The sequence below is a fragment of the Erpetoichthys calabaricus genome, chromosome 4 (genome assembly GCF_900747795.2).
Source record: "Erpetoichthys calabaricus chromosome 4, fErpCal1.3, whole genome shotgun sequence".
NCBI classification, from domain to species: domain Eukaryota; kingdom Metazoa; phylum Chordata; class Cladistia; order Polypteriformes; family Polypteridae; genus Erpetoichthys; species Erpetoichthys calabaricus.
Window position 1 is genome coordinate 194,457,189 of NC_041397.2, and position 12,997 is coordinate 194,470,185.

At 40.7% G+C, this 12,997-nt stretch overlaps 1 protein-coding gene across 2 annotated transcripts in view; it reads left to right on the forward strand.

Annotated features, from left to right (window-relative positions):
• The first annotated feature begins 4,215 nt into the window (after window positions 1-4,215).
• The window catches only part of map6a (microtubule-associated protein 6a), a 57,120-nt gene continuing 48,338 nt past the window's right edge, over window positions 4,216-12,997 (forward strand). For both annotated transcript variants that reach the window (XM_028800122.2, XM_028800123.2), the window contains exon 1: window positions 4,216-5,392. In XM_028800122.2, coding sequence (XP_028655955.2) covers window positions 4,677-5,392 — 716 coding nt within the window. In that variant the 5' untranslated portion in view covers window positions 4,216-4,676. The remainder of the gene's footprint in view (window positions 5,393-12,997) is intronic.

Consider the following 12,997-nt stretch of genomic DNA (forward strand, 5'->3'; position numbering starts at 1 on the left):
GCTGTCCTTACTTCTTCCTTGCTAATCCGTTGCACTTCCTGATTCACTATCTCCACATCATCCAACCTTCTGTCTCTCTCTCATTCTCTTCATTCATCAGCCTCTCAAAGTACTCTTTCCATCTTTCTTAACACACCCTCCTCGCTTGTGAGTATGTCTCCACCTTTATCCTTTATCACCCTAACCTGATGCACTTCTTTCCCGGCTTGGTTCCTCTCTCTAGCCACTCGGTACAGGTCCTTTTCTCCCTCCTTAGTGTCCAACCTCTCATACAACTCATATATGCCTTTTCTTTAGCCACCTCTCTCTTCACCTTGCACCTTATCACATTGCACTCTTGTCTACTTTCTGCATCTCTCTGACAATCCCATTTCCTTCTTCGCCATCCTCTTCCTCTGTATACTCTCCTGTGCTTCTCCATTCCACCACCAGTTTTCCTTTTCTTCCTTCCTCTGTCTAGATGTAATGCCAAGGACCCTTCTTGCTGTTACCCTTACTACTTCTGCTGTAGTTGTCCAGCTGTCTGGTAACTCTTCACTGCCACCCAGTGCCTGTCTTACCTCCTCTCTTAACTCAACCTTGCAGTATACTGTACCTTTTTCAAATTCCACCATTTGATCCTTGACTCTGCCCTCACTCTCCTCCTCTTCTTGATCTCCAACGTCATCCTACAGACCACCATCCTATGCTGTCTAACTACACTTTCCCTTCTCACCACTTCTGCATAGGATATAATCTACCTGTGTGCATCTTCCTCCACTCTTATACGAGTACATCACCCTTTGTTCCTCCCTCTTCTTAAAATACGTATTCACCACAGCCATGTCTATCCTTTTTGCAAAATCCACTATCATCTGACCTTCTTCATTCCTTTCCTTGACACCATACCTATCCATCACCTCCTCATCTCCTGTTCCCTTCACCAACATGTTCATTGCAATCTACTCCAATCACCACTTTCTGTCCCATGGGTACACTGTTCATCACTTCATCCAACTCACTCCAGAAATCTTCTTTCTCATCCATCGGACACCCAACTAGCGGGGCATATGCACTAACAACGTTCATCATCACACCTCCAATTTCCAGCTTCATAATCATTACTCTGTCTGACACTCTTTTCACTTCCAAAACACTCTTGACACACTGTTCCTTCAGAATAACCCCTTCCTTATTTCTCCTCCCATCCACCCTGTGAAAGAACAATTTGAATCCACATCCGATCCACCTGGCCTTACTTCCCTTACATTTAGTCTCTTGCATGCACAATATATCAACCTTCCTTCTCTCCATCATATTGGCTAACTCTCTCCCCTTACCAGTCATACTGCCAACGTTCAAAGTTCCCACGCTCAGTTCCACTCTTTTTGTTTTCCTCCTCTCCTCTTTCTTCCGAACATGTCTCTCCCCTCTTCTTCTCCTTCTTCAGCCAATAGTAGCCCAATTTCCGTCAGCACCCTCTTGGCTAACAGTACTGGTGGATATTTGTATTGTTGTCCGCATGTTGATCTGGCAAAATTTTACAGGGGATGCCCTTCCTGATGTAACCCTCCCCATTTATCCGGGCTTGGGACCAACACAAAGAAACACATTGGTTTGTGCATCCCCTGTGGCTGGGTTTGCTATAAACATTTCTAATAAGTAAAATTACTGAGGGAAGCATATTACTTATTTTGCATAATATCTGGTGGGGCTGCTCCCCACTGGCACATGATGTAGAAATGCTGATATACTAGTGCTCTCCATTTTTTTTGAGTGTTGTTTGTGTTGTCCCCATTATCTGTGACTTGGACTTCCAAGACGATAGGCTACAGCCCCTTTCTACAATCAAGGGAGAGTAAGAAACAGACTTATGTGGTCTGGAGTGTACTGCTCTTGGTAACTTTTTGCTTACCATTAATGGGACAAATGGAGGCTAATTTTCAGACTCTCACAAGAAAACATCAACTGTTAGTATCTGTTAAAATTAGACTGCACGGAGTTTACAAAACATGTTCTGTGAAAAGAAGAGAATGCATATTCTCTATTTCACTATTCCTTAGGTATAAATATGTATTCTTTAAAAATCATTTCAACTGCTTTGAAACTTTCCTGACAAAGCAAGACATATATGTTGACATATACGTATATATATATATTTTCTTTCATTTTGTAGATCTTGTGACAGATAGAGGCTTTGTCCACCTCTTGAACCCTCAGGTACCACTCTGAACACCAGGTAAAAGTATAAATATTCTTTATTTTATAAGAATATTGTGCACAAAGCACTCTCCACACCCTATTCATATAAATCACAATTCTCAATAATCACAAACCTCCTCGCCCAGACACTTTGCCACCCTACCTCCCAGCTCAGCTCAGTGTACTGGGCTTCCCAGAGTCCTTTTATACACCCTGACCCGGAGGTGTTCCCATTCAACAGTCCACAGTTCCTTTTCCCTTCCGGGTCAGGGTAAACAGTCCTTTTCTTCAACCCGGGAGCACATCGTTTCTTCCTGTCACGTGACCGTGACGTACTCCCGGGTTATAGGGCACATGCGAGCCTACGAGCCCCCCTACAGCGACGCCTGGTGGCCCCCAAGGTATCCAGCAGGGCTGTGTATAAAAACTACATAGTCCATGAGGCCCTGCTGGAACTCGGGGCATGTCCACGCTGCTGGGAGAGCTCCTCCTGGCGGCCTGGGGGTGAGGGCCGGAGAAAGAAGCCGGCAATCCACCACAATCTGTATGTTACATACTGTACATATGTGAAATTTATGCATACAATAAATATAGACATACATATGTTTAAAAATTTGGAATCACACAGAAATGTAGGAGTTTCTGGTAGAAACTGATAATTTTTATAAACATACAATTAGCTTGATCTAAAAAATATACACAAGATATTACTAATATTACAAATGGCCATTACTGATTAAAATAACTGGTCTGGATCTAACCAGGATAAAAAAAAATAATCAGAAGCCGCAGATACACATCTGCACAACAGATAAGTAAATTGGCATCTGCAGTCTGAAAAACAGACACCTCATAAGTTAGGTGCTTGCACATGCCAAATACCAGGCTCATCTGCAACAGTGAAGACAACTCCTGGGTGCTGGTCTTAGAGGCAATGTTTCAAAGAAAAAGCCATATTTGAAACTGGAAAATAGAAAGAAATGGTTAAAATGGTCAACAAGATGTGAATCACCTAGAAATCTACCATGTAATGTCTGGGTTCTTTTGCCCATTTTTACCTTTTTTCCATTAATGTAGATTGAAGGAGCCAACTAAATAAGGACATGGGAATTAACATTAAGAGGTGGGAGGCCAGTGAACTGCAGCATGCACTGACAAATACACTTGACACTCACGCTATGGGACTCCAAGATTTGAATTACTTCATATTTTTGACATGATGCCAACTAATAATGAAGTGTAAAGAATTCACTTATGGTGAAGAAGCTATATTTGTATCATGTGATACTGCAATAGCCATTCCGATCCCAAAAACACTTTGTAAACATTCAGCAAAAAAGCTGGCAAGGATTTCTGACATGGCAGAAATAGGCCACGAACAAGCCATATAATGGAATGACATGTTGAATCAACATAAATGATTATCATTGTTAAAATTAGTTGGAATGATACTCTGTAGCCACTTCAAACCTCGGGAAACCGTTTTAAAGGCTCTTTGTCTTGTGGATCAGGAGTTGGACTTAAAACAACCAACCAAGCCACAGGTTCATATACCAGTTCTTACTAACTGACTCTTCTAGTAATTTGGCTGCCACTCTGTTATATAATTATACAGTGTGTTTGCTTTAATAATAATAAACAAGTAAAAATGGTGCTATTCGTAAAACGATGTTTTGAAAAAAAAAATGATATACATCTGTTTTTAATGTGTTTATTAAAAATCATCAAGAGCTGCAAAGCTGCTATTTCTCCGCTGAAGCACCTGCGACTACAAATGCAAAGTGAATTGCAAGTCACTCGGCTGTTCCGTCTGCTCCTATTAATCAGTAGTTTGATGAAAAGGCGTAACCGACCCCCATCTGCCTATCTCTCTCTCTCTCTCTCTCTCTCCTTCTCATTCTCTCTCACTGACACCCCACCCCGCACCCTCTCTCCGATTCTACTAGGCCCCGACACTTAAACAGTTAAATGTGCTCTCCTGCTCCTCCTCCATTTCTGCGTTTCCAGACGTTACGTGCTGACGGAGGCAGGTGGATCGCTCTCTGCTCCCTGTTTGGATAGTGAGTGCTCATCTTCAGGGGATGCTGAGACGAGGCGGGTGGGGCCAGTGCCGTACTGCATCTGCTGTTTTCTTTTGGCGCTGTACTGCAATGGATCTGTAGCTGCCTGTCGGACAGTGATGCTCAGACTTAGTAGCTGTTAACAGGACATCGCGGAGAAGGAAAAGGGATTCGGTTTACACGTTACTTTTAACAGCATGTCCTGATATAATTTCTCGTAGTTTTTGGATTTGCAAAAGCAGATTTTGAGAAGAAACTGAGAATATTGTACAGGTGGATATTTCTCAGCTCCTATTTGCATTGGGTTTCATCGCCAACTGTATTTGGAGTTTGAAACAAAAAGAGGCCCATTTGTAGACTGATATACAGATAACTGAGGGGGAACACCGGGGAAAGCTGGAAAGCGGCCGTTAGCTGTGCTAGCTTGTCTTCATCATGGCATGGCCCTGCATTACCAGGGCTTGCTGCATCGCCCGTTTCTGGAACCAGCTGGATAAAGCTGACATTGCGGTGCCTTTGGTGTTCAGCAAGTACTCCGATGTGTCCGAAACGGCGCAGTTTCATCATTTACAGCACCAAGCTAAACAGCAGATTCCCCCGGCGCGAGCCGGCACGGTCGCCATAGAAACGCAGCCCTGTGTCAGCGACCAGGAGACGGTTGCCAGGGCTACGCCCGCTCCGGGCGCCAACCCGCTACCTGACGGCGGGTCGGTGATGCGCCAGGACTACAAACCCTGGAAGATTCGTCCAGAGCCGAGCTGCAAGCCCAAGTCCCAGTACCACCCTTCCGACGCCCCTTTTAACAACGAAACGCAGTACCAGAAGGATTTCAAGCCCTGGCCTTTGCAGAAGAGAGGAGACCACCCTTGGATTCCCAAGCCGAGCCCGACGCCTTCAATTGCAGGTGATGGGGTTCGAGAAAAGCCCCCCTTTGACAGTGACAGCGCCCCCGAGAAGAGCCAGCTAGCTGACCAAGTGCAGGAAAAACAAGTGCGAGCAACAGAGGAGAAAAAGGTGAAGAAGAAGGTAAAGGTCGCTCAGGCTGACCAGGAGGAGAAGAAAAAGGCCCCAGCTGAGGGCAAAGGGAGAGCTGCGGCAGATGCCGTGAACAGACAGATCAAGGAGGAGGTGGCGTCCGTTTCATCCTACAGGTAACCTCAACTCAGACTCAGGCGCCGTCTGGAGAGTTTAGAGGGACATGGGCGAAGTCAATCAGTGTGGGCCGAGGAGGAGCTCTGCTGCAGAACGATGGTTAATGTAGGAGAAATGTTTTATTTTTTTCAATACAATATATACGCGTCTGTGTATACTAATGGATGAGAGTTTTGTGGTCCCCTTTTCATTTTTGTTGCTTATCAAAAGTGGGGAATGATCCGTTTCAAGAAAAATAATGTTGCCACTACAAGTACAAATGGTTAATGAGATTCTGGCGATCCTCTGGCCTCATGATTAGTTTTGTTCAATGGAGTTGTGAATGGGACTAAATGAATTAATTCAAAATTCTGTGCAGAAATACAGAATTTGGAAGTCTTATTCCAACCAGTTTAGTAGAATGTATTATTTCAAATCCATAGCTAATTATATACTTTGCATTTCCACATCTTCAGTTTACCAGTTTGTTCAGATCCAGTGGGTATTTTGTGTTTACTTTTAAATGTATCAGAAAGTTCTTCTCGGGTACTTGCTTTTTTCCATTCAGGTTCATGGGTAGCCAGAGCCTATCCTGACTGCAGTATGTGCAAAGCAGAAACCAGCTTTGAAGTGGTCACCGGTCAATCACTGGGCACATTTCCAAAAGGCCATTTCAGATTTTCCACATGCAGCATGTTTCTTTCAAGAGAAAGATATCTCTGTCACATAAATCAAAGAGAAAGCTTTTATTTTATGTACTTACCTTTCTACAGTAGATACTATCCAAAGGCAAGTTCCAAGTACTGCACTATAGTACAATTTAGATATGCATTTTGAATACATGGAGCACAGGGAGGTGTATCCTTGTAGTGTCAAGCCCAGTGCCTTACCAACTTGACCACAAGGCCTGCCACAACTAGTATAACATATAAACTCCACACAGGATTTGAACTGGAGTAATGTCTACACAACATGTGCTAATCAGTTGCTCTGCTCCTATTTAATGATGAATGAAGAAAGGAGCAAACTATACCAGTTTATCTGCTGCTGTGCAACAGATGCATTGTATTTCACCCCCCTTGTTCACAGCTAACTGCTTACATTAAGAAACGTATTAGAAATACTTAAAGAATCAACATTTTATCAAGCACATAAAGTAAAATGAAGCAAAAAACAGTTGAGGATGAGAAGTCTACTGTACATTTAATTTCATTATTCTGTATTTTTTTCAAAAATTTTTAGAATCCAATATTTTTAATGGAATGGAATGGGAAAGCAACATAATTACATAGTCAATGATTTAATTAATGGCCCTTAATAAGAAAAAAAAATAGAATGAAAACTATTAGCCAGGACAAAAGGAAAGAATTTGTGTAAATATGCTCATTTTAGCTTTGGCAGTGATGGCTAATAGTCTGAAGTAATTTATTATGCAGTATGCTTTCCCTAACTGAACCATCACCGATATTATTCTCCAGAGATCAATTTTGTTCCTTTTTAGATTTTTCTGCCTCTATAATGAGACAGTAACATATGCTTAATATGTTGCACTGAAATTGATATATACTAAGACTGGCTGGAAATTGAAAAGGAATAGAAGGATAAATGAAATATGTAGTTGTTCCATTTTGCTTAAAAAAGAAATTTATAAGACTTAGAAAACACAAGCCAGGCTTGTTGTCCGTTTATCCTTTGTTTCATTTATTTTGTATGGTATTAGGTTGGCATGGGGGTGCAGTTGGTATTGTTGACACCCTTAGCTCTTAGGCCTCAAGTTTGATTTTAGGCAATAGCAAACTTTGGCAAATGTATAATTTTTGCTATTTGGTACACTGTATTAGTCATGGAGAGGAAGTATACAGATGCTTTTGTTAATTTGTTAGTTAATGATTTTTCTGGTATGTGTGAACGTTATATATTCTGAAAATGTAGTGCACAACTCTGAGCTGTCGGCTTACTAAAATAGTCCAATGTAATGCTGTTGAGTGTCTTGCAGAGCCTTGTATCTTGTATCCCAACAGCATCATCCCTTGTGAACATTGTTACTGTGTTAGGCTAAAGTCCAGACAAAACTGAGCAAGAGAAAAGAAGCCAGAAATTGAAAGACATGACTTCAAAGTACAGGCAAGCGTTATGACTTAGAAGTTACTTTCCCATATTTTGAGGTGTTTTTTAACTGTTCGCAATTATTTATCACTGTTCACAGTTTTGAGAAAATATTTTTCTTAATATTAATTGTACATCTTTTGACCAACAGCAGTACTATTTAAACTGGTATAAAAACAGAACAAAGCAATGCAATCAAACATCTAATTTCATGTGCTTTCTACTTACATTTTCAGATTTACCAACATGTTAATATTGATTTTCACTTTTATATGATATCTCATGATAATTTTACCAAGAACACTGACATCTTGTAGTGCTATAACTGCTTTTATTGTTCTATTGAAAAATGTAACAAATTCACTTGTGGTTTTAATTGTAAGTAAAATTAAAATTATTTATAAAACCTAACATAAGAAAGATTTTTTAACAACAACGTGGAAGGCTTTTGAGTTAAAAAAATATATACTTAAAGTGATTAACTACTGATTTTTACTTAGTGTAATGTTCAATTGCTATTGTGTTTCTGAATCTCTGCAAACACACAATACATAGATGTGAAATAAAACATACCAAACTAGAGCACACGTAATTTATTGCCCACTCCCACTTTAATTTAGTTAATATGGCCTATTAGAGGTCATATTCCAAAGGCCAAGATGCAAAATACCCTTTTTAGAAAGAATTTTAAGGAAGGCATGATGGAGAAGCAGATGGGTGAGACACCCAGGAGAGAAGTAAAAGAAAAAGAGAGAGCACAAAACTGGTTTTAGGCAGCTGGCCAGGGGCCTTTAAGAATGAGAGCACAGTATGTGGTCCATGTAGCCAGGGCAGAATGTTATTAAGTATAGCACCTTGCTGAAGAATATTATATAGACTGAGGATTTGATGGAAAAAAAGAGGATCTCTACTGAGGGCTGTTGCCATCCACTTTGGTGTGTTTTTCTCTTGTTAAAATCCAACAGCCTTTAAATAAAAACAATCTTGAGAATGTACTCACCTAAGTCCCTTAGTGTAGCAATAAAAAGGCCAGGTTTAAAATTTATATCTGGGGTTGCTGATAGCTGCTACTATTCATGTAAAAAAATCATGATTTTTGGCAAAATCTGAAGCAAGTTATTTTTGTTTTAGTTGAAGTGATTGGCAGTTGAAGGTATCTCTAGAACAGCATTTTGTTCAGAGGTTTGATATTATTAGGAGTTCATTATTAAAATATAATATCTTGTTTTTATATATTATCTCTTCATTCATTTTAAACTAGTGTTTTAGGCTTTTATTTTAATTATCCAATGACAATTCTTTTGAAGACATGCAATGTTCAGCAATCATTTATGTCTACAAATACATTACCCAGAATAGATATTCATTTATAGCATTGTTTCAACTGTTAATATTTGCTCCAACATTATATGCAGGATTTTAATCTAGTTAAGTTATAACTTCATCTTATTAAGATAATTGTTTTTAGTTAACTTATTAAAAAAATTTCAGAGAATTTCAATACTACACATTCTACAGTAACTATAATCGAAATAAAAATGTTTTTGACAGTCTAAGGCCGGGTTTATACTTCACGCGACACATGCTGCAGCGGACGCTCCTGCTACGTAAGCATTTTACTGTTTATAGTTGTGCGTGTATTTTATGTAAATCTGGAGGAATCCAGCAGGTGGCAGTGCGAGATATTGTCACAGTGAGAACAGGTTCGGCTTCTCTGTGTTGTGAATTGCCTGGAACACCCATTAACTTCTGATGACACCTAACCGCAGTATTTCTGAAAAGGATGTTTAATGATTAAATCCATCAATCCAGGGATATGTCCATTCCAGCAAGCATTGGGCCCGAGGCAGAAACAATCCCTGGATAGGGCCTCAGCTCATCGCAAGGTGAATACAAGCACACACATACACTGGAGTCATTTTAGTGGCACCAAATCCCCAAATCTGCATATCTTTGGAAGGAAACTGGAGCACAGTGTGGAAACCCAGCAGGAAAACATGAAAACTCCAGTGCTACCACTCTGCCACCATATCACCCCCATGTGTGTACAGTCATCCCTCACCTATCGCGGGGGTTACGTTCCAGAGCCCCCCACGATAGGTGAAAATCCGCGAAGTAGCGACCTATATTTATTTTATTATTTATACATATTTTAAGGCTTTATAAACCCTTCCCACACTCTTATAAACCTTTCTCACTCTCTTGTTAACCTTTCCCACACTCTTATAAACACTTCCTATGCTCTTAAACACTTTCTACATTCTTAAACACCACAGACCAACACTGCACACTGCACGCAGAGATCCTGTCTGCACTCGCTTTGTGAAGGGAGGCAGCTGAACTCACGCTGAGCAGAAATGGACTTTGTGCTGCTTCTGCCAAAATGCCTGCTTGTCGCTCTGCGCGTTCAGAAGGAGGAGGAGTGGGGGGGTGTGAGGGCTGAACGCACGTTTGCTCAAACCCCCCATCCCCGGAGGCGCAGTACGCTACTGCCACTTCGCATTGTCAAGGGGGCGGGGAGCTGAATGAACGCTAAGGAGAAATGGACTTTGTGCTGGCTTTGCGCTGCTTGTCGCTCTGCGTGTCAATAATTTTAAAGCCTTGTATTTTCCTGTCTCACTGTCTTGTCTTGCGTGAAGTTAAAATGTTTTATAATAGTGAGATGTTACTCATATCCTTAGCCCGACATCCACATATCATATGTGTTAACAAAGTGTGTTTTATAAGTTTACATGTGTTTAAAGCATGTGGGATGGGTATTTTAAGGCTTAAACTATACAAATGTTTATTTATATGGTCTTTCTATATCGCGGATTTTCTCCTGTTGCTGACGGGTCTGGAACATAACTTCCGCGATAGGCGGGCAATCACTTGTATTTAAAAACCTGCGAAGTCGTGAATCCGCGAAAAGTGAACCGCGAAGTAGCGAGGGATTACTGTAAATATTACAGTATTCATTATTTAAACTAAATTAACGATTTATCTGTAAAATGTAACATACATTCTTTAAAGCATTTCATCATGAAAGTGATATCAAGTATAAATCTAAAGATTCCAAATTTGCAGAGAGTTGGAATATCATATATTTAATGTGTTCTGTGTGGTGATCTATTGCTGTTTGCCGCTACTGTCAGGTCAGAAGGAAGTCCAAGAAGCTTGTAGTGATTAAAAACTGGGATGACGTTTACGGCGGTCTGCTTTAATGATAAAGTAAACTACGAGGTTAAAGTGGACATTTCGAGATTAATGCCAAAATTTCCACGTTAATCACAAAATACACGTTTTCACCATGTCCTTAATTTGTTTTCTCTGTGGCTCAAATACAGCACTGTACAATATGTTGCTGTTGTGACGTTGCAAAAAAAAAAAGACAGCACAAAAGATGGTATGTGAGACTTTTAAAATGTATCATGTCATTACGATTGGGAATATGCAACACTTGAATATAAAAGCACCACGAATGCATCTGTACTGTATGTTGGCAGTTTGCTTCACCACATCGAACCATTCATCAAACATCGAAGTGCGCACATCGATCCCGTAGGATCCTCATAGAGGCTTTCTGTCACATGCAGATAGTAAACAGAAACTCTGATGTCACATTCTAACTTTTACTGCGCCCCTGCACTTTTTGCTGGTACTGCAACTCACGCACGCGTTGCATTAATTTCTGAGGACCTGCTCAGACAACACGTCAGATAAATGCTGGGAATGCGTAACAGCCAAGATGCATGCGCGTACACATTCTGAGCATGAAGTATAAACAAGCCCTAAGGCTGGGTTTATACTTCACGCGACGTGACGCATGCTGCAGCGGACGCTTCTGCTACGCAAGCGTTTTACGGATTATACTTGCGCGCGTACTTTACGTAAATCTGGAGGAATCCAGCAGGTGGCAGTGCGAGATATTATCACGGTGAGAACAGGTTTGGCTTCTCTGTGTTGTGAATTGCCTGGAACACCTATTAAATTCCGATGACACCTAACCGCAGTATTTCTGAAAAGGATGTTTAATGATTAAATCCATCAATCCAGGGATGTGTTCATTCCAGCAAGCATTGGGCACAAGGCAGAAACAATCCCTGGACGGGGCCTCAGCTCATCGCAAGGTGAATACAAGCACACGCATACACTGGAGTCATTTTAGCGGCACCTAATACTCGAATATGCATATCTTTGGAAGGAAACCGGAGCACAGTGTGAAAACGCAGCAGGAAAACATGTAAACTCCAAGCAGGGAATACCAGCGACGTGACTCCCTGTGAGACAGCAGTGCTACCGCTCCGCCACTGTGTCACCCCCATGTGTGTAATTATTACAGTATTCAATATTTAAACAAAATTAACGATTTATCTGTAAAATGTAACATACATACTTTAATGCATTTCATCATGAAAGTGATATCAAGTATAAATCTAAAGATGCTAAATTTGCAGAGAGTTGGAATATCATACATTTAATGTGTTCTGTATGGTGATCTATTGCTGGTTGCCGCTGCTGTCAGGTCAAAGAAGCTCATAGCGATTAAAAACTGATGACGGTCTGCTTTAATGATAAAGTAAACTACGAGGTTAAAGTGGACATTTCGAGATTAAAGCCAAAATTTCCATTTTAATTACAAAATACACGTTTTCACCATGTCCTTAATTTTTTTTCTCTGTGGCTTAAATACAGTGCTGTGCATTATGTTGCTGTTGTGAAGTTGCAAAAAAAAAAGACGGCACAAAAGATGGTATGTGAGACTTTTAAAATGTACCGTGTCATTACGATCAGGATTATGCAACGCTTGAATATAAAAGCAACATGAATATATTTGTATGTCGGCATTTTGCTTCACCACATCGAACCATTCATCAAACATCGAAGCGCGCACATCGATCCCGTAGGATCTGCATAGAGGCTTTCTGTCACATGTAGATAGTAACCAGAGACTCTGACGTCACATTCCAATTTTTATCTCACTGTGCCCCCTGACTTTTTGCTGGTACTGCAATCTCGCGCACACATCGCATTAATTTCTGAGGACCTGCTCAGAGGACGCGTCAAATGAACGCTGGGAACACGTGGCAGCCATGATGCGTGTGCGTACGCGTTCTGAGCTTGAAGTATAAACGAGCCCTAAGTGTAAAACCAAGAAACAGCTAAGCCATTGAGGTTGATAGGTGGAACAGCTGAACTGCTGATAGAATAGTATTTCTTCCAAGCTTCCCATATCTATAAATATTTTTAAACAGTATTTGTCATTTGCTTCATTTAAGGCTGTAGTTATCCATGTCACATTGGTAAAGGTGCACAAGGTGCTATATTCATCTGCCACACTCATACTTAACAATAAAATCTTGTTATCCAAGCCACTTGACCTTAAGTTGGAATAAAGTGTGTGCTTTGTGATTTCAGGATCATCCAATCTGTAAAAAGCGAATGATCCTGTGTTTCTGAGAGCTTTGTTTTGCTCTACCCAGGGGTTTTTATTGACAATTCTGCAGCATAGTTAATTGTTTTTTATGGGTACTTCTTGT